General features: G+C 43.7%; 2 protein-coding genes across 6 annotated transcripts in view; one reads left to right on the forward strand and one right to left on the reverse strand.

The window, feature by feature from the left end:
• The window catches only part of FAM196B (family with sequence similarity 196 member B), a 118185-nt gene extending 115133 nt beyond the window's left edge, over positions 1-3052 (forward strand). For both annotated transcript variants that reach the window (XM_021076637.1, XM_021076638.1), the window contains one exon: positions 34-3052. In XM_021076637.1, the coding sequence (XP_020932296.1) occupies positions 34-220 (187 nt within the window). In that variant the 3' untranslated portion in view covers positions 221-3052. The remainder of the gene's footprint in view (positions 1-33) is intronic.
• DOCK2 (dedicator of cytokinesis 2) overlaps positions 1-22989 on the reverse strand; it is a 405461-nt gene that overhangs the window by 211372 nt on the left and 171100 nt on the right. For 3 of the 4 annotated variants that reach the window (XM_021076633.1, XM_021076634.1, XM_021076636.1), the window contains exon 27: positions 18244-18339. The exons of the other annotated variant lie outside the window; for it this stretch is intronic. In XM_021076633.1, the coding sequence (XP_020932292.1) occupies positions 18244-18339 (96 nt within the window). The remainder of the gene's footprint in view (positions 1-18243; positions 18340-22989) is intronic. 4 annotated transcript variants of the gene reach the window in all.

The raw sequence follows: 22989 nt of genomic DNA on the forward strand, positions 1-22989 counted from the left end.
ATTTACTTTCCTTCTTTCCTCTCTGTTTTTCAGTGTAGAATATGACTTCCGGCAGCAGGAAGGCAGGTTCCACGAAGTTCTACAGAGTCTGGAGGAAGCAGAGCCAGTTGAGGAGGCATCTCCGCCACCAAAGTCCCCAGCAGAGCCCGCAGTCCCTGAGAAACAGGACTTAAGGCGGAAAACCAAGAAGGTGAAGAAGAAATGCTTCTGGTGGATCTGAGCTGTGGGGGCTATTCCCTCCACTCTCCCCGAGGTGGGGAACCACTGCCCTCAGGCCTCCTCTACTTCTTAGCAAAGGCCCCAGGCTACGAGCCACTGGACCTGTGAAACCAGAATGACTCGGGGCTGGTTTAGCTGCCACCGGACACCTGACCACAACCTCACCCGAGTGTGTGCCGCTGCTTGCTGAGGACTTCACGGACCCAAGTGACCACCTGCCTAGCCTCCTGTCACACATCCTGGTTTTTTGAGTCTACAGTCCCAGCCTGGGCAAAGCCCCCGTCACGCTTTCCTCCACCTCTAAGATGCTAAGCGCTCCCCGCCCATCCTGAATTCATCATCCCAAAGGAAAGAAACAAAAATGTTACGCAGAGCAGGAAGAGAGAGGAAGGTTATAAGCAGATCCCCATAAAAAATTAGATACCTAAACTGGCAGTTTTCTAAAATTTTGGCATTCATAAGCACAACACAAGTGGGCATGAAGATGCAAGATCATCTAGGGGGTTGGGTGGTTTTCATTTTTAACTAGCCCCTTGACCCCAAAGCAAGGATATTTCATCTCATGCTGCATGGACCTCAGAGTCTGTGGCAGAGTAAGGTCACCACAGGGTCTAAGGGACATGAAGACATGATCAATCCTGCGGTTGTAGTTACTCCGAAGCCCACCTTTTAGCATCCTGCTTCTTAGCGTGGGGCCTGAGACTGCCTGGCAAATGGACAGGATCTGGTTTGAGAGTGAACTTTGAGATTCCACAGTTAATTTCCCTGCAACATTTAAGATCATGAGATTCAGCAGCCTGATTCTCCATTTCATTTTACCAGAAACATAAATAAGCCTAAGATAAAACACAAAGCTGGTTCTCACCCATTTACACCTGCAGCAGCCTTGCCGATATGTTCAAAGTCTATTAATCTACACAGTCTCCCTCCCTGGTGACCAGGCAATGGTCACCTGATTGAAGAAGCAGGACTGGGGAGGAGGATTTTTTTTTTCCATTTTAGTATTAAAGACTTTTCCTTCCAAAGTTTGAATTCTTTTAAAGTCTGGCTCATTCTTTTGACACGACCCTCCTACATGTGGGTCCAGTCAAACTTGCATGGCTGAACAAACTGCCAAAGTAATATAATTAAGTAATTGCTACATACATACTCTTGGGAATGAGGGGTAGGTGAGCAAGGCTCATATTCCTTCTTATTAAATTCTCTACCAGGCTGTGGTTGGATTGAGGCTGCTTAGAAAAGGGATCCTAAACTCAACAAGCATTCAATGAAGAAGGCATTTCACAATCCCCTTTGCTGAAGACTGGGTGTCTGAGTTAGTCTTTGCAGAGTGCAGCATCCTGTGTGAACGTGGGATGTACGTTCCCCACTGCAAATTGAGACTAATTGAGCAAACCACTCCGACAGTTTCACCTTCCCCTGTCACTGTGCTGCAGTGCACAAAGCTATTTCAGTGAGAGCGAGAGGGAAATTTGGCAAGGAATCTCAGCTTGCACTATTTAAGTCTTGGAATGTCATTCAAGATGTTCTTGTTCTGTGTCTAGTGTAATGTTTAAACCCACAAAATGAGACCGGAATACATAACGTTAAGTTAGAATTAAGATAAATACACTTGTCATACTTAAGAAGCCACATTTCACTAAGTTATGCTACCACTGGCTAAAAGCCACAGATCTTTCTGTATTCACACAATCGACTCTCAGTTGGCCCCAACAATGGAAAAGAACAGCACACAAGATAATTCAATAAAGCAAAATCATTTGGGATCTCTTATATAATTTTATCCTGTAGTAGAGCCTCCATCTTAATTTGCTTTGCTTACACTAATTTTGAAATTAATTTATGTTCTTGGGCAGCATGCTAGAATGGAAATAATCCTATTCCCAGAATTGAGAGACCGAGGCTACACAACAGTCTCTTCTAACAATTTTTAGCAAACTGTTTAAAATTTCAGGGCCTCTTTCTCCATTCTTAAATGGAGATATGAACAGCTACTCTATTTTATAAGCTCTGTGCACATTCCAACATCAAATGAGCAAAGCTACCCAGAGCTGACCTGGATCATGTGCCAAAGTTAGCCTGCAATGATGAAGAGATGACTAGGATAATGCACACAAAATGGATAATTCAGCACTTGGATAATTAGGAGATATATGTTGTCACGCACTTATGCTGAGTTGGGGCCTCACATAAACCCTCAACCAGCTTTAGATAAAATTGGGGTCAGAAAAGGTTGAAAGGTTAACATTTCTAGAAATAAAACCAAAATAAGGCTACAGTGATTCTATACCAAAGCACAACACAGCAATGCTCTGGCCACCGACCTGAAATTGGGAGGAGGTCTCTCCTGAAAATTGAACATTTAAAATGGTTATTGGGAAATGGATTCAGTACTCACCTTCCTGCTAAACAAAAATTATCATCTTTGTGGGTTTAAAAAAAAAAACACATATTACATATACCAAAACTCTATACATATCTACTCATGTGAAAAATCGCTTCTTTGTAAAATATTATGTAACATCTACTATGAAATCCTATGAAATGCTGTACTTGAGGTTAGCTGGTTCTATGAAGAGATACTAATTTAGCAAAAGTTACTTTTATAACATTGAAATGGAAAAGACATACATCAGCTTAAGTTGCAGGAGTTTATGTAGCTGCTTTCTCTGTAGTTAAAAAAAATGTGTACTCATTATACTTGGAACTTACTACCAGCTCATCTATAGAGCGCCTTCTTAAAGACTATGTCCTAATGTAAGGTTTTGTAAATTTCTAAATTGTTTTAAATGGGATATTATCTTTTGCAATAAACTTACATATTTTTCCTAGGTTTTAAGACTCGGTTACTAGCTTGGGTTGATTTGGGTCATAAAACTTAAACTTAAGAAGGATGTCTCAGTGGTCCTAAGAGCAGGGAAAGTTTTCATTACAATTGCTTCTGTATGTTTCCCAAGGCAACCTAGCATAACAAGGATCTCATGAAGGCCCACATGTCCTGGGAGCAAGGGAGGCAGTGTGACGCAATGATGTAATCCCCAGCTTCTTCCCAAGGACATGCATTCATGAATTTTATCGTTATTATGTCCACATGCCTGAAATGTAAATTATTCAATATTTCTCTGTAGTTATTTTTCCCATCATTTTCTTCCTAAAGAAAAATCACCACCATGAGAAAAACCAGTAAGTTGTTCCAAAAATAAAGGATGATTTTTTAAAAATCCTTGCTAGAGACTATGGCCTGTTGAAGGTGCTGAGCTGGAAACCAGCTCTCTTTGTTAAAAAGGAAGATTAGCAAGTGTTCAACACATGCTAAAGCCACTTTAAGAGCAAATGCATTTTCTACTTGATTAATCAGGATGCTTGAGAGAGAATTGAAAAGAAAACGTGTCCATCAGGTGGTTTAACTTTTTTCCTTGCAGGGTCCACGAGCCATCTAAACCCAGCTTGTTTACAGATCTGGGGGTAGGGGGACCTAGACATAGAATCAGAAGTCTTGGCTTTGATATTCTGCTGCCCCCTTTGTGTGGGGTGACCTTGGGAAAGTTAACCCTGGGGAGCTGCTGATTCCTTTTCTTACAATGACGAACACAGTCCTTGCCTCGCAAGGGGTCTGACAATTAAGTGGGACAAAACCTTGAGCATCGTGTGGGGCATACAGTACGTGCTCAATAAATGTGTATTTATTTACCTGTTGATTGAAGTAAGTTGGAGGAGAAGAGGGAAAATGTCTTTATGGACTTTCAGAAACAGGCTGAAGATTTTTCTCAGGGCAAAAAGTGGTGTTAATAAGGAATGAACTTTTCCTGGCCTCCTTAAGACCAGAAGCCATCACAATGAATGTTAAGTAACCAATTCCCAGTGAGCCAGAATACACAGGAGCATCCGGCACAGCACAGGACTTTGGGGAAAGAAGGATTCTTGCTGAGTCGACTCAAATGTCCTAAAAGTAAAAGACACTGTGAGAGCTGAGTCCCTGCCATGTGAAGCATGAGGCAACTACAGAAAGTTAAATTAAAGGTCGCTTCCAGGGCTCCTGGCAAGCCTGGGGGAAGCCTGTGTGGGAAGCAAGGTGGTGGGTGGCGCAATGCCTGAGGGTCTATGGGCCCTGGGGCCCGGTGTGGTTCCAGGAAACACAAACCCCAGGCTCGAGGCCCTTTCTGACCTCCAGGTACAGTTCCTTCCTTAGCTGAGCAAAGGCCTCAATGTAGCCTTCATTTGAAAAAGCTCTCATTCTAAGCTGTTCAAGACAACTTGCTATAGGCAAAAAATCATATTTCTCTTTAAAAGTCCCAAGAAACATTGAAGTTTTGTGATCATTAACCCTCATTGAGCACAGCTTGCCGTAAAAAGAGCTCAGGACAAAGCCTCGTGCAACACTGTTCCGAATTTGGTGCAAACCACTTTTGACCTGTAATGCTCATAATCCCCTTGGGGTACTTTCATCCCAACTTGATCCCCATTTTCTTTCAACCAGTTTACAGCCTGAATTCTTAGTGCTCAAGTCTATCACCCCTACTCCTGAGGTTTCCCAAATAGATGATTACTTCCTGCCTCCTCCTGGATCCTCAGCTCATGAGGAGCCACCCAGAGGTTGGTTTTCCCACTGCCAGGCTAAGCCAGGTAAGTGCGCCTCTCCACTAACCAGCCTCCTTCTTCTCTCAGCTGGTCTCCGCGGGAGCATCCCGCCTGGTCTCCCCTCGTGCTTCTAACTCCACCATGGTCCACATGCATTCAGGACCCAAAGAACATGCAGCCACTACCATCCTTCTTTACTACATTTATCTCGAATATTGACAGCCCAGCTTAACTCTGCTTCAGAACAAATTGCCATCATAATTAAATCCCAATGTATTTTGCACATTTACCAAGATACTGCCTTACCGTATGAAAGAGAAAATTAGTTTTGAAATTAAAGCAGATTGTTAACTATTTTTGCTGTAATGTTCCCATTAAAATGCCAGAATTTATTACATGTGACCTAGTCCATTTCAGACAAAATGCAATTTAAAGGAGACAGGGTCTGTCTAACTAAAGACGCATTTTGGGCAGAGCATTTTGTCTTCACTTAAACCACAACTAAAATGAAAAGACAATAAGCATCACACCAAAGGATGATTTGCTCCAAAGCAAATAAAAGCTTTGTTATCAAGAATGGCTTTCACAAATTCTCAGAATCCATAACTATGGTATATTCAATTTCACTTCAATGAAACCTGTATTTTTTTTTCCCTCCTGGTAAAACCTCAATATATTTCTTAACTCTTCAACCAGACAAAATGACTTCTCCTCAGTGCTTGGGTTTGGTTTCCCAGGTAGCACATGCGGTGTTGTGATATTCTGGTTATGCTGATAGAAAAGCCTTCTTCCTCCTGAGCCAAATGGGCTGAGTCATTTTAATCGCCGAAACCCAATGGTCCGCATAGCTCTTAGGTTCAAGCCCGACTGAACCTAATGCCACACGCAGAGCTCCCATGGGGGCGATGGACGAGAGAAGGCATGTGTTATTCTCTTTGTTTTCTGTTGATTTGTTTCGAGGTAAAAACAATATGCTGTCTGTAATTAGGGATCAAAGAGAGCAAAATCAAAGCTGGGCAAAGCATCAGGCTTTGCAAACTCGGACCGCTGAGCTCACTGGGATTCCCGGAACTGACCCCTCCCTCTTCTCCACTGTTACGCATCCATCCATCCCCCAGCTCCAAGGAAACTTCTCAGATGAACTCAGCCCATAATCACCTTTTTTTCAATAAACAGTTACAGATTCCCTTCTCTGTGTTAGGCAGGAAAACTACACGTACAGCCCTTGCCTCCTGGAGCTTATTATGGTCCAGTGATGGGCAGGGAGGGATCCTGACAATAAGCAGAGGTCCTTTTCTGATGGCACACCTGGATGCCACACCCCCCTCCTTTTCACCCTCTTCATGCTGTCCTAGTTATTCTCCTGTGACCATTATCTGTATTGAGTTATAGCTCTTTCTAGTTTTCTCCCCCTTTCCCCACAATATGTGACATGTCATGAGAGTAAGAACTGCCTTCCTCCCCTTGTAAAGTCTTCAGTCCAGGAAGTCTTTATTTAATTGAAATGACAGCCTTCAACATTATGGCCATTGTCTGCTTCATGTGGACCACTGCACTGTGCTGGCCTGCAAAGTCTCCCTTATGGTTTTCCAGCTCCCTCAGATCCAGGCTCCCCACAGCTCCCGGGGGAACTCTCTCAGACACATATCTGGCCATGCCATTCCCAGCTTTCCGCTCTCTAATCATACCCCACCACCATCCTGAGCATACAATTCCTCCCACAGCAACAAGATTCCTTACGATCTGTCTCCAAACTACTACATATAGCCTAACTCCCCACCACTCCATGTTCCCCATACCCATCTCCTTGCCAACTTCTAAACGTCAGAGGATATTGCACATGCTCTTCCCTCTACCCAGGACACTGTTGCATTACCTATCTACCATAGGAAATGATTTTCATCTGGGGGGGGGGAATAAATGAATAGTAGCCACATTACTACTAATCATGATAATAAAGGATCTATGTCTCTCGGGTTTTTTTTGGGGGGGGGTGTGTCACACCTGCAGCATATGGAAGTTCTCAGGCTAGGGGTCTAATTGGAGCTACAGCTGCCAGCCTATGCCACAGCCACAGCAAGGCCAGATCTGAGCCACGTCTGCAACCTACACCACATCTCATGGCAACACCGGATCCTTAACCCCCTGAGCGAGGCCAGGGATTGAACCCGCATCCTCATGGCTACTAGTTGGATTTGTTTGCACTGAGCCACGATGGAAACTCCCAGGGCTCTATTTTCTCAAAGTTAAAGTGGGCTATTATTAACTATTTCACTTCTGTTATCTTATATATTCCTCAAAAAATCACCATAAGGTAGCTAATGATTACTCCTTTTCCCAGAAGAATAATGGAGGCTTGGAAGGAGATCAGTATTCTGTCCAAGCCACCAGTATGTGATGGTGAAGGCTGGAGTTCTTTCCAGGTCTGCCAAACTTGAGAGCTTGGGCTCGTCACTCCTATGCCAGACAGCAAGTTGCAATTTAAATGTCAACTCCTCTCTGCAACTTTTTCGGATCATTCCCCGCCCCTGCCATGGAATTAGTCACTCCATTATCCTCTGAGTACTCATAGTGCTTTGTACAGCCTGCTGCTTATATCATTACCCTGACATTTCTCTTGTCAATGCCTCAGGCTCATCTCTACCAGCGAGCAAAGTCCTGGGGGACAGGAATTGTCATCTGTAGCTCTGGGACCATCCAAGGGTTGATCCCATTGCCTGAGATGCTGTGAGTGCTTCATATATGTGGATGAACTTGGAGAAAACACAGAGATGGAAACACTAAGACGAAAAGCAATCCAGTGAGGAGAGTCCAGAATGAGAGCGGGGGTCCTGACTTCAGCCCCTGATATTCTGCTCAGCTGCGAACAAGTACATTCCCCTCCACCCCCTACCTCTGTCTATAAAATGAAACCATCTGCCTTTCTGGCTTCGCAGGCTGGTTAGAAGAAAAGTGAAAATATACATGAAAATGCTTCAGTAAGTTTGACTATCTCATTAATTCCTATTTTTAAAGAAATAGTGTTTGAGAGTTTTTTCTGATTATAAAAGGAAAGTAAACTACAGAAATATGCAAATCATGTGTCCTTTAAGCCAAAGATACCAATATTATTTTAGCTTCAGAACAGGGTCCCTGGGTCTGACCTCTAGGAGATCCAGAGCCCCTTGTGTGGCCCCTTCCTGACCTTCAGGGCCCCGTGATGATTTTTTTATTGCTGTCATTATATTGCTGTAATCCTTTCTCTACATGTAAGTCATGGAATTTCCTCATGTTATCAAAAAATTATCATACATATTAAATGGCGACACCAATGCATCACTATATGGATGCAGCAAGAATCCAGAAAAATGGGTTCTGATTTTGAAGGATCCTTTGATAGATCTGATTCCCTCAGGTCCCTGAGAAGGCCAGGGCCCTGGCAGGGACCACCTGGACAGGAGACCTGCAGGGAAGTCTGTTTCATCCCCCGTTGTTCCAACAGGGTTTTCCACGGGCAGCTCCGGTCCCTGCACCCTGTGCCCAGGGCAGGAGCCCACGATGCAATTCCTCCTTCCTGTCTGGGATGCCAGCCTTTGTGGCAGACATCTGGCAGCCCATTTCATCTGAGGGCTGCTGGGAGGGCTTTATTCACAGCCCAGCTGCAGCAACAGCTTAATAACAATTCACAAATGCAGGCGTCATCCCAAGTCAGGGTCATAAAATAGTTTGTACTCTGACTCCTGACGCTCATGTCAAAGCAGGGAGAAGAAGGTAGCCCTGCAGGAGGAGAGTCATGCTCTTATTCACTGAGAGGCTGCCATGTGTTAGGCTCTGTGCTGAGAGCTTTACCCACACATTTTCACTCAATCCTCACCATGGCAATAACCATTATTAGCCCCGTTTACAGATAAGGAAACTGAGGAGCAGAACTGTGAATGTGAAGAGACTTCCTAGCTATGGAAAAAGGTCACCTCATTCCTTGAGAAAAAAAGGACCAGTTCCTAGTCAGCGAAATCCTTCCACACTCCATACCTTATGCCCCGACTCCCAAGGCCCTTAGAAAGCAATGGTGGGCCTGAGGGTGCTCATCAATGCCTAAATGAAAGGCACTCCAAAATTCCCCAAGCTTCTCCAAGGACAAGAAAAGACTGGACTCTCTTCTAGTGCCAAGAAACAGGACAGGAGGCACAGTGGAGCCTAACCTTTAAGATCACACTTAAAATTGCTTGTTCAAAGTCAGATCTGCCCAGCACCATGAACAGAAGCCAAAAGGCACTGAGATATCTGGAGGCAGTTTCATTAGGATAATGACACACTGGTCATGCATTTCCTAGTACTCACTGTATGATTCCCAGACTTGGTCTCTGCCTCTCCCTCTCTGGGTGCTGACAACAGCAGCTCCTGGGTGGCCAGTGGAGGCCCCACTCCTCAAGGAGCTCACCTCCCCTGCAGAACCACAAGGCGTATGTTACTGAGCCAGGTGGGACACTGTCATGGCAGCAGCATGTTGATTATCTAAGAGCTCTCTTTCCTCATGGCAAAGGTCTGCTCCATTGAGTGGACCAGAGGGAAACCACTGCCTGTTTTAAAAAATGTAGGAACTGGGAGTTCCTCTTGTGTCTCAGAGAGTTACGAACCTGACTAGTATTCATGAGGATGTGGGTTCAATCCTTGGCCTTGCTCATTGGGTTAAGGATCTGGCGTTGCCATGAGCTGTGGTGGGGGTTGCAGACGTGGCGTGGATTTGGTGTTGCTGAGGCCGTCGGGGTAGGCTGGCAGCTGCAGCTTCAATTCAATCCCCTAGCCTGGGAACTTCCATATGCTGCAGGTGCAGCCCTAAAAAGCGCCCCCAACAAGGGAGGAACTTCATAATTCCCATCTCTGTGACTCATCATGAAACTAAAGGAAGGTTTGGAGAATAAAGGTGGCTGTTTTTATGCTGCAGCTCTCAAACTTTAATTTGTCTAAAAGACTGCTACCACATGGGGCTAGTAAAGTATCTGAGAATTTTATATTTAAAAAAAAAGATCCTTAAGGGAAAGCATAATATGAAGTAAATCTTTTCTCATCTTATTTTTTAAAATCAGAGTTCTTTTAAAGCTAGATATGAATTTGTGCTTTCAATTAGTTTTGTTCTTCCCACTCAGTCACCCCCAGAGCTTGGATGAGTGCTTGCTACATGCCATGCCGTGGACCGACGGACAGGAACCATGGAGATCAGACCCTTTCCTCAAGCGTCTTAGTCCTCTGTGAAACATACACAGGCAAAGAGAGAATGCCACTATGACAGAGTATTGCTGTAATTGAAAAATGGGCAAAGGACAATGAGGTCACTGAAGAAAGATGATCTTAAGGAATGAGAGAAGCTTTCACAAACCAGGAGGTGGACCTAAGGCAAGAAATGCTGCCCCTTCTAAAACCCCTTCATCCTTCCTCTCTACCTTGTCAAATTGTTCATGCATTCAAGAACTAGACCCAGTTCTATGAAATCTACCTTGATAACTGCTCCCATATGCTACAGGTTCCTTGGTGAGATACTAACCCATTTTTTGCATATATATTTTAGGCCAAGTATGCCTTGGTATGCAATTACCAAAATGCTTATTAAAGCAAAGCTTCCCCACCCACTGGCTCTAAGCACCATCTGCATTGCCATATCAAGCAGCAACCAAGCTATCCCAAGCTCATGATGCCATCTTTTCGTTATGGACTGGAATTTCAGATCTCCTTCTAACACACACACACAAACACACACACACACTCACACACACTCACACACACACACACACTCTCTCTCAGGAATTTTCTCAAATTAATTTTATCTCAGGAGAACATTTTCCAGACATACATAGTGAAATGCTCAAGACGTCGGCTTCACCCTCTGTAGATTTAGCTTTGGACTCCAGCTTTCTCCTTCCCAGGTGTGTGATGTTGGACAAGGGGCCTCAGCCCTCTGACCACTGTTTCCTCTTCAAGAGGGGATCATAGTGTTTGTCCACCTCACAGATTAAATGCAATTGTGTTCCCATCTCTGCCACACAACAAGCAATCCAAGTTCTTTTCACTTTACGTGTTTTCATGGTTCAACTACCAGAATTGAGGAGGCTGACCCTAAAGATATCATCGTCGTCATAAAACCGCCCAAAATCTACATAGTCTTATAGGTTTCTCAAAGTTACCCCACAGGTCAGCCCTGTGGATTCCATGATCTGGGCAGGGCAGCAGCTGGGGTTCAGGTATTCATTATTACCTTTGAAATATTTGACACCTAAATGGCAATTTAAGGTATTAATAGTATAGGAGTGAATAATATGCTATTTAAGAGCAGGAACTATAGCGACAGAACAGCTTGGGTTCAAATCCTAGTTCTTCCATTAACAAGCTGAGTGATTATAGGCAAGTTACATAACCACTCTGTGCCTCAGTCATTTCATATGTAAAATATGAGTACCTGATGCATATTAAGTGAGGTAGAACACATGTGTACTTAACCTGCCTGAAAGACAGGATATTTGCTCAATAAATGACAACTTTATCATCAGCCAATTATCAACAGACTGTTGAGTAGGGACTTCACCCTGAGTGAAGGTCAAGAGTCAACTGACCACCTCTGGCCAGGAACCCCTCCTTCTCCCGTCCTAGAGCATCCGTACTGCTGCCCTTTGGGGGCAGGTTGGATAGAGTTGGCATTGTCCTGCTGTGGCCCCTGCACAGGCCTTCCGAGTCTCTGGGCTCAGCGTGGCCACATAGGTGGGCCATTTGGCATTTGGAAAGTGAAGTCAGAGCTTTGAAACCAGGGTTCTGTGATGACTCAGCTGCTTTCCGGAGTCTTCGGTGCTATTATGAGGTGAAGTGATGGGGGATAGGGTGATTCCCACTTTTTTCCCCCTTTTTGAATAAACTGCTCTTAAACTCTGCAGCTGGCATCATGCCAACTGCATTTACCTTTATTTAATCATTCAATAGACTCCTCTGTGAACACTGGGTAATACGAGCCCAAATATATCACCCAGAGGCTTCCTTTCACTATCCGAAATAAAAAGCTAGATCCACATTTCAACAAAATTACCAGATGCTTTCCCTTCCAAGAACTTCTGGTGGTGCTTAGGTTCCCTGGTTGAGTGTCCCTGTGAGATGGGCCATCCCCAGCACCGGGAGGCCAGAGGCAGGGAGCAGCCTTCTCTAGAGCAGTCAGCAGCAGGATTCACTGGCTGGGGTGGGGGTGGGGGTGGGGTTCCCTGACAGCCCCCTCCCTTGCACAAGCAAGCCTGGACATTCTTCTTCACGCTTTGAGACCTATGTGCCCCAAGTACGCATGCTCTGACGTCAGAGGCCCCTGGGTTCACATTCCACCTTGCTACGAGTTGTCTGACTTTGGCCAGGATGCTTCCCTCCTCTGAAGCTCAGTCAGTCTCTTCTCTTGAACAGTGGGAAGGGACGCTATTTACCTGTGAGGACTCAAAGACAAGCTCCATCACACAATAGGGCTTTTCAGCCAAACTTCTTCTTTTCTATTTTAGCCATCTCTGAAAATTACAGTCAATGCAGTAATAAACCATTGAGTCACAATTTAACTGGTGGCATGTTCTTCTAATGGCCACATAAAATCACAGTGCATCTTACATTTGACAAAGTGACTGCAGCACATAGAAATCATTCCCTGGTAAAATGTAAACTCAGACTATTGGCTCTTTCCATTACGTTTCTACTCTTACAGCACAGTCTTCTTAAAGGAACCAAGAATATGTGGAAGGGAATGCTGGTTATAAGAGAGCTTTTGGATTGGGCTAGAAAAACATAAAAGACTTCAGTCAATACATAATATTTGCAAGAATCTTGCATACATCACTGTTCTCCAATCTTATACTTATGACAGACATCACTAATCAATTCAGCAGGTCCTCCCACCAAGCCAAGATGTAGCCTTGGAATCTTTCTCAGCACAGCACAACAAGCAGCCATTGCCAAACTGCCAGGTCTGGCATATAAAAGGAAATCTATTTTCTATCCCTAACTCAGGAGCTTGGGAGACAGAGAAAGAGAATGGGCACTGGCCAAATTAGGAAACTTAGAAATGAAAAAGATCTCAAAAATGATACAGTTCATTGCACAGAAGAAACCAAGGTCTAGAGTATGGCGAATTTCTCCTGCTCTCCCTTATCCACAGCCTGTTCCACCAAACCATGCTGCCTTTCTCAGCATCAAAGTCAAAATCCTTGGTAACTTAAGTAAACGAATACATATATCTGATAGATTAGACTCTGGCAAAATGAGGAAGAGAGGGCAGCAGTCATATAAAAGGTTTAGGGGCCTTTTGCTTTTGTAAAATTTTCTTTTGCTCATTAGTTGCCATCAACACTCCATTGTTCAGGCAGATGATCTATAGAAAAAATCTGGAATGGCTATTTCCAACAAATGATAATTACAATGTGCTGTGAACAAGAACTGATCCATGCTAGCCCTATGGTTCCTGTAATTGCAGTAGCTAACACAAAGTTTCTACTCCTTCAAATAAGAAAAAACAAAAAACAAAAAAAAAAAACCTGCTAATTAATCTCACATAATAACGTGAGAGCAACCAGCTGCCCCACACCCAATGGAGGGCTTCTTGGGAATCCAGAAGAACTAGACATGGCTGGTGTTTGCCATAAATATTGATTGTTTAATATTCCCAAGTAATGGAAACTAACCAATAAAAATCATATCTGGAAAATTAAAAGTGATGGTTTGAATGGGGATCTCTCCTCCTTGTCAAATTTCAATTTGAAATTAAATTGGGGCCTTCAGAACTAGACAGGGACACCGACCTCTGAGTAATTACCGTCCAACATCATTTGCTTTAATTTGGATGAGATGGTTCTATTCTAAGAATTGCTGGAAAAGCCCGTTTTATAAAAGTGAGGCTGCATCTTAGAGATTTGTTTATTTCTTCCTTCTCGTGCAGGCTCATCCCTTCCCCTAGTGATGCATGCTTGCTACATACCTCTAGTACTCCCCACTCAGCACTCTCCTTGTTGTAATTACAACAGCAAACTCAAGAGTCCTTGAGACTAATAACACAGCTTGCAACTGAGAACCTCTGCAAGGCTCCTGGAAGCAGCCCAGAGGAACAGGGAAGTATGAACAGGCGATTCCTTGCAGTGTTCCTACACTGCCTAAGATCTGGGTTCCCAGGATTCAGAAAAAGTGCTCCTTAAAGAAGGATAAACAACCTCAAGTGAGGGAAAAGCATATACAAAAATATGAAAGTGTGGCAGAGCACAGCATTTGCACGGGGTATTTCACTCATTCATTTGCTCAACAAATATTTGTTGAGTACCCACAGTAAGTCAAGCACCCTGCTGGGGGTTAAAGACAGAAGAATGAATAAAATGTGGTCTCTGGCCCCAGTGGGATCCATGGAATGCGGAGGGCATGAGTACAAAAATCAGAAAATCACCTTACCATGGACTAAGTACATACAACAAGCTTGACAACTAAGCTTGTGGAGGGGCCCTGACAGCAAAGGGGCAGCCAGGTGGGGAGGGACTGAGGCCGGATGTCCTGAGAACAGCAGAACCTAGTGGGTGGTTAGAAGTAGCAGCAGGTGAGTGAGAGAGTGGGGTCAAGGGCAGCTCCTCAGTTTCTAGGAGGTCAGTTCCATAAAGGGAGATCATGAACATGAATGCAGGCAGTGCGGTCTAGGCCCCAGGGCGCTGGGGATGAGCTGAGTTTGGGGTAAAGTGAATCTGAGGTACTTGAGAGACATCCCACTGGAGGTCATGATTTTCATGAAGGACGCAGACCCATGCCTAACTCATTTCTGAGTCTGTGCTGAGTCCATAAGAGGTTCTTAGAAAATGCCGAGTAGATAAAGAAATGAATATTATACATCAGATAAATATATTATACTATATACACATATGCAAATTCTCATGTCTTGTTACATTTAATTCTCACAGCAACTCTAGGAGGAAGGTCTGCTGTTACCCTACTTTACAGATAGGTCCAAGCCTCAAAAGTCTTGTTGGTGTAAGAGAGAGAGGCTATGTATGTATGTTATTTAAAAAAATGACTCACGGATTTTAAAAAATGACTCAAAAAAGAGACAGAACACATGGAAAGATGCTCAATATCATTAGTCATCAAGGAAATGCAAATTAAAACCACAACGAGATACCACTTGAATTGTTATGAATCCACTAGAATTGTTATAATCCACAGGACTGACCACACCAAGTGCTGGTGAGGATTTATACAAACCAGAACACTCATACACTGCATATTCTAGTTGGCTTTGGGATACAGTTAGTTTGAGGTACTTAAGAGACATCCGATTAGAGGTTATGGTTTCCTCGAGGGCATAGACCCATGCCTAACTCACTTCTGTGTCTCTGACAGGAATTTAAACTGGACAAACACTATGGACACCAGTTTGGCAGTTTCTTATAAAGTTAGACATACACTTCCCATATTCCTCAGCAATTCCACTCCTAGACTTCTACCCAAGAGAAATTAAAGTATGCTCCCACAAAATTTGTGTGGAAATGTTTATAGTAGCATTATTCATAATTGCCAAAAACTGGAAACAAGTCAAATACCTATCAACTGAAAATGAATAAACAAAATGGGTTATAGTCATACAATGTAATACCATTCATTAATTAAAAGGAATTAAGCACTAACATATCCTAAAATATGGGTGGACCTCAAAAACATTATGGTACAGAAAGAAATCGGATACAAATTATCCATATTAAATGACTTCGCTTATATGAAATTTCCAGAAAAGGCAAGTCTATAGAGACAGATTAGATTAGCAGTTGTTTGGGGTTGAGATGGGGGTGGAAGGATTGGGGTGGGCTGGAGAGTGATTGCAACGGGAACTTTTGGGGATGAAAAAGAGTGTTCTAAACTGAATTACAGTGATGGGTGCACAACTGTATGTGTTACAAAAACTCATCAAACTGAATATTTACAATGATTAAATTTAAAAGTACATAAATTAGGAGTTCCTGCTGCAGCACAACAGGATCAGCAGCATCTCTGTCGCACCAGGACACAGGTTTGATCCCCAGCCCGGCACAGTGGGTTAAAGGATCCGGCTTTGCCGCAGCTGTGGTGTAGGTCACAACTGTGGCTTGGATCTGATCCCTGGCCTGGGAACTTCATAGGCCATTGGGAGGCCAAAAAAGATTTAAAAAAATATGAAAGTATGTAAATTATACTTCAATGAAACTGTTAAAAAGAAAAAAAAAAAAGCAAGAGAGAGCTGTGTGATTTAGAAGAGGCAGGAAGGTCCCAGCCGGGTTGGTGAGACTCAAGCAGCTTTAGAGGGACTGCATCTGTGCTGAGCTTTGAAGACTCAGTAGGATTTCAACAGATGAAGATGGCACAAAAGGAATTCCAGACAAAGAAAGCAGATGAAAGTGGGAAAGCCCCCGGCAGGTTTGGGCAATACGCAGGCATCCATCTTGGTTGGATATTTAGTCGGAGGAAAGCAGACGAAAAGCCTAAAACGTTTGGCTCTGGCCACATTACAGAAGCCGAGAATGGCCAGGTTAGTGCCTTTATGCCTTAATCTGGTAGACAGTGGGGAGCCACTGAACATTCTAGAGTAGGGTCGTGTCCTGGCAAAGCAGGCCAGCAGTGAGCCATGTGCATCGGAAGGGCAAGCAATGAGGGCAGAGCATCAGATGAAAGCCTCAGAGAGCTGGCTGTAGTGAAAGAGGACCAAACTATGCTTACCTGCCTCTGTCGATAATGCAAAGGGACAGAGAGACACCTTGTACCCGATAGAAAAGAAAATCATGATAGACACCAGTTATTTGGCGCTTTCTGTGATCCAGGTACTGTTTTAAAGAATCACTGCTCTAAAGGAGAGACAGAGAGCTAAGAGCCTGCTGCTATATGTGGAATGAGCCACATAGATTGATGATCATCTTTGGGTCTGGCTCCAGAGAGAAGGAATAAAGATTAGGGAGGTCATAAAGTGCTTATCTTGGCTGTGTTATGGGAACCACAGATACGGAAGCTTGTAAATGGTGATTCTTCTATGGTGGAAGGATAGTAAGACAAATGACAGAGCACTACGTACATGGCTCTCTGCCCCAGGAGGACAGAAGCACCTGGCACTGCTGGGGCCCTCAAAGGGCGTCACCACTCTTTTAAATGTACACAATATACAGGAAGGAACCAGGCACTGAGGTGGGTAGGCAGGCCCAAAGGGGTATAAAGAAGATAGTTACACTCAGCTGCTTCTAGGGATCAAATCTATGCCCAGCTACTGACTGAATAAACACTCAGCCCCTTATGTTCTGTATCCATGAAGCAGGATGATAGTGCACTGACAATCAACATTCCCAAACCTGGCTCATACTCTAGCACTGCAAAGCAGGGATCCCAAACTGGCTTTCTGAAAGCTGAGTCCAGCTGTTTGGGGATCATAAAATGTTTATCAATATTTTCAAATTAGCTGTCAACACTTAGACATCACAAAAAGTCTGGGGCTTTTCAGCTTCTCTCAGCAAACTGGGAGTTCTGGCAGCTGTGTGGCTAATCCACATGGTGTCAATCAATCCGAGCTGAGCAGCACTTATCCTCATGACATTTTGAGTCCCTGCCTGGTACACTTCATTCTTTCCCTCGCTCATTCATTCAACAAGTCTTTATCAAGTACCTACTATATGCCAGGCATGGCTGTAGGGCCCGGAGATGCAAGTGACCAGAACAGACAAAAATCCTTTCATTTTGAAGCTTATATCCTTACAAGGAGAGCCAGCCAATAAACACAGAAGTAAAGGAATACACACACACACACAGACACACACACACACATCTCATAGGGTGATAAGTACTAAGATACATGAAGGAGAAAGGTGTAGAGACTAAAAGAGGATGGAGAGGAGCCAGATACTGGGGACAGGGTAGGGAGGTCGAGAAAGCCTCTCCAATTAGGTGACACCTAAGCCGAGATCTAATTAGCATGAGGGCACAGCCCTCAGACCTGAGCGGAGATGGGCCAAGTGGAGGGAACAGCAAATGGAATCTTGTTTTAAGTGTGAGAGAAACACATAAAGGAATGAGCGTGGGGTAGAGGGCATTTCAGATTCTAGCACTGGTTTGGATTTTATTCAGAGAGAGACGGAAAACCACGAGAGAGTGTGAGCAGAGGAGCGACATGTTGGACATGGCTTACTTACAAAAGGCTTCTCTCTGGTGAGAGAACCGTCCACTGTTTAGAGATGAGGAGAGGACAGTGAGGGTTAGAGAAGCTCAACCAATTAGGTACCATCATTCATCTCAGCAGATGAGCCCTAAGTCTTATTTTGTTTCAGCAACTTGAGTTAACTCTCATATTCTCCCGATCTACTTAGGAAAACTCGGACCCTTGTACTCCAAGACAAAGCAATGCTTTGTTACATGACCCAGTGTTCCGGAACATTCAAACAGTTTGAAATGCTTAATAAAAAGAAAAGATTTACTCACAATCAGAACGTGATCCCGCCCCATTGTGATGACAGTCCGGTTCACCGTGCGAAGCAGCTGGACCATGATTTCTTGGATGTGGTGGTAGGTGAAGGCCTGTAACACAATCAGAGACATTTGCGTGCCAATGGGGACACTGTATCTGCACACCTCCTCCAAAGGACACACAACAGTGGTCAAACATGGTGATCACCAAGGTCACTAAAACCACCAAGAATGTCAGCACATCATTCTCATCAGCACCATCATCCTCATCAGCCTGTCTCCATCATCATCATCGTCATCAGCCTGTCTCCATCATCATCATCGTCATCAGCCTGTCTCCATCATCATCACCATCATCTCAGTGCTTTGGACACTGAGAATTTCACTAGCCACCTTAAGTATATGTCAGTGATTGAGAACTTAGGCTCTAGAATCCAAAACTTATGGTTCAATAATTATTGTGGTATATTGGCTGAATTGCCTAACTTCTCTGAACCTCTGTTTCTTCATCGGTGTAACAGTCAAGGTCTAACCTGAAATAAGGAGAGCATTTAATCCAAGAAACTGGTAATACAAGTGATATAAAAGCAGAGACACCAAACAAAGTAACTTTAAGGATTAGGGACAGCAGGCAGCCACAATCACCCCTACGCAGAAGGGACAAATAGGGGAGGAAGTACTTCTACAGCCTGGGACTGGGTTATGTGATGAAAACTACAAAGATGGGAGAGCTTCGTGCATAGAGCCTGAAGTATCCACCTTGGAGGAAAGCCATGGTGACCCAGGTTGTAACATTTGTAGGGTCCTGCCTACTTTAAATGCAAGTCCCTAAATCTTGAGCAGGACTTGCTAATGTTTTGGGGGCATTTGCTGTGGTAGGCAAGGGTTTTATGCATGTTCCCCTACACCTTCAGTTCCTTTTATCGACATCGACTTAAGGCCCAGAGTTTTGTTCATGCGTACCTGGGAGTGTGGTCAGGGCCACCCAGAATGGCCTTGGGATTGTAAATCAGAACCTCTGGGTCTGAGTTCCAACTCTTCCCTGGGCAGCTGTGTGACCTCACTTATCCTCTTAACATCTCTGAGCCACAACATCCTGACCTATAAACTGTGGAAGGGTCTCTCACCAGTTTTTCAAGGTTCATGTGAACATAAAAGTGACCATGCAATTCTGGAAAGAAAAAAAACAAAAAACAAAAAACAACAACTCTTGCCTAATCCCACAGCAGGAGATTCCGTAGGCCTGAGGCAGAACTTGGGCATCAGTGATTTCTGAATTTTATGTGGGTTATTCTGATGGCTGAGAATCATGACACAACCCACTGTGAAGCTCTGGAGACGGAAGCTTGGATCTGGGAACATCCTCTGTCTCTGGGATGTAGCCAGAGCCTGAGAGAAAGAAAGTGCTCAATAAATGGTGGCAGAAAAAGCAGATGACCACTCACTCACCCCTAAGCACCTCTTAAACTTTGCTGCATTCGACTCAACTGTGATTTGTCTCAATGAAATGAAGGAAAGGAAAACGGATTTGTAGTTATGGGAGACAGAGCATGAAAACGAAAGAAGATGTGCTTATTAAAAAAACCCTCCCCTCTCGATGTGCTTTCAATGACTATGGGTGCCCCTAGATGAATAACTTGAGCTTGATTTTTCTCTGTGCCCCAGACCCACTCCCTCTGAATGTTGGCTAACCCCCACTTCCTCAGCCCTGTGGAGCTTACCAGAAGAACCTCTGCCACCAGAGCATCCATCAGCATACCTGTTTTACGGAAACAAGTTCTCATGCTCCATTAAATCCAGCCAGACCTCAGCCTTCTCCTAGGCTTGAGGCCCCTCACCATCCAGCCTTTCCCCTCATCCGGCATGTTCCTCCTGATGCTCAGGGCAGGCAAGAGAACATCTCCCTTTACCTCTTGGCTGCAGGTGACTCTCTCTCCTGACTTCCTTCCCCTTTGTTTCTTTAAGCCTTTTTACTGACGTACGGTCTCCTATTTCTTGCAGTTTGAGAGTGCAAGGCTACGGTAATAACAATAGCTAACACTTTGTGGGTGCTTACTACATGCCTGGCACTTTGCGAAATGCCTTCGTTCCTCTCATGACGACAGAGGACGATATTATGATCTCCATTGTTCAGATGGGGAAACTGAAGCCCAGAGAGGTTAAGTAATTTGTTCAGGGTCACCCAACCATAAAGTCAGGGGAAAAGGACTCAAACCTGGTAGTCTGGCTCCAGAGCCTCCTCCTCACCCAAATTCACCCGGGACGCCTGGAACATGAACCCTTTCTCAGGTTGTTACTTTGGAACCTCTTTCCAGCCATCAAGTGCCTTCCCTTGAGCCAGCTTCTGACTGCCTTTAGTGACTTCTGATCTTTTCTTTCCCTTCTAGAAAATCCCCAGTGCTGTTTTTCATTACTCCCTTATCTTTCCTGCATTCCTTTGCAACTTCATCAGCCTAAGCTCACGGCAAATTTATGATAGTTTCCATTTGATGTTTTATTTTTTCCAGGATTACAACTCTTCCTTTACCGATAGAGATAATAAAACCCTTTTCTCTTGACCTCCCATCCCCTGAATCTTTTAAATAGCCATTTCTTCTTAGTCCAAAGAGTAGCAATTAGACTGCTCAGGAAGTTTGGTATTTAAAAGTGAAAAACTGTCAAATTCAATCCTTTTCATTCTGAAAGCTCCCAATATGAGCGGTTGTGAAGCAGAGTGTTGGGGGATCAGACAGACTTGAGCTTGAATCTCAATTCTGCTCATTTGAGCCGGGTGACCTTGGGCAAATGACCTTTCCTCTCTGAGTTTCAGCTTCTTTATGGATAAAATGTGGCAAACAACAGAAACCTCAAAGTACTGGTTTGAGGAATAAACCAAGTACTGCAGGGAAAGCCTTTGTTACCAAGGGTTGGCACATAGTAAGCCTTCAATAAGTGGGGGTTGCAACTCATGTTCTGCTGGGTCTGCAGCAGCATTCGGCCAGGCTTGCAGATTCCCATCACGCAGCAGGAAGTGCAATACGAGGCAATGCATAATCTAAACTCGGGGATGATATCGAAATGTCACCCAAAGAAAGTATAGCATATATGCAAATGGAAACTTTCAAGATGATAAACCTGTGCTAAGCCATAAAAATGCAGCCACAAATCACCCGCCGTTAATTGCTCCAGGGCCAGGCAAGTGGAGGGAACCTCTAGAAAATGTCTTCTGGGCTCGAACTAAATGGTGGTTTGTAATTGAAATGACAAAGTCAGTCTTCCCATTAGAGCCCTGGCAAAGAAATTAATCCATCCAACCTAAACACAATGCAAATCAATAGTGATTTTTTTCTCCTTTTAATAATCATAGGCTGTGAGACCTGGAAGGAACTTAGAGTCCTTTCTCTAATGGAATGGCAGGCATAAGCTCACTACATGACATAGTAAAAGCGCTGGAAGGGGTGGGGGTGGGGGGCAACCCCTATCTTCTTGGCTCACACTAGGCTCGATGCCAGCCGAAGGACTTTGTAGGATGAGATTCCAAACCACTGCTTTCCCACAGTACTTCCGGAACTGTAATACAGCATACCAGATATGAGATGATTTTAAGTAATAATACATAGACATGGCATTTCCTAGCTTTGAATCAAATTACCGTGGAAAGCATTCCTTTTTTTTTTTTTTCCAGTTTTCTTTTAACCCTTGTGATGACACCAAGTAGAAAAATCTCTTTGGTACTAATACGTCTTTAGCGCCTCTCTGGTTCAAGCAAGACTCCTCTTTTAACAAAAAGGGAAGTCCTCGGGTTACAGCAGACAGTAAACGACAGCATCTAGTTAGAACTTACTAACATTGTTCTATTTTTATTGTGTTTATTTTTCAAGTTATATTTAATGCAAGTGTTTAGAAAAAAGATCCACAACTTGGAAATCAAGCAAAATGAGGATGCATGGTTTTTAAATAGAGCACTTCTGATCAGCCTGTGCTGCGGGAGGGGAGAGAGATTCTCTAACTTTCTCAAGAAATGTAACTTTGTTTGATTAACAACCCGCAAGTGATTAGAAACCAGAGACAGTATAGCCCTATAAAGTTGAAGGGTAACTGACAGAAAAGGACAGAATGTGATGCATTTTGTTTTTTGCTGGTTTGTTAAAGGTTCCATTGATCTCTAGAATTCTGTCTTATACCTAAGGACAACTTTATAGAAGCATCTCTTCTCTCACAAAAAAATCAAGAATCCTAAATACTTTTGAATCAGTTTTCATTGTTCAGCTTGTTCCCTAATTTATCAAATAAAACTTTAGCACATGCTCACTATCTAATTGCATCAGATGATATTTTTAACCCCTTGAGGACTCTATACAAGTGATACTGACTACTTAATGGCAGTGATATGAATGCTTTTCCTTTTATCATAATTACAAATGCATATAGAGTTGAAAAATATTCTTCAAAGTTCATTAAAAAAAAAAAAAAAAAAAACAAAGCAATGAAACAGGCACCCTTGACTTTCTCCTCACCAGAGGAACATCTTTACGTCTTTGAGCTGAGGTAGTTGTTATTCTGGTATTAGGACGATGTTGCCTACGATATGCTTGCACTACTTCTTTTGAAACAAATGTTTTCCTCTTTCCAATATGACCTGTGAACACCGTAAAAGACAAGGATTTCACTCTTGCTCTCCCCTCGGCCCCTTTTGGCACCGGCATCCTTCCCAGTCCTCTTTCTCCCCATCCAGCTACAGAAAATCTGGGTTTGATCAATATTTAGTGTAGCAAATGTTTG

This window comes from Sus scrofa, chromosome 16 (genome assembly GCF_000003025.6).
Source record: "Sus scrofa isolate TJ Tabasco breed Duroc chromosome 16, Sscrofa11.1, whole genome shotgun sequence".
NCBI lineage: Eukaryota > Metazoa > Chordata > Mammalia > Artiodactyla > Suidae > Sus > Sus scrofa.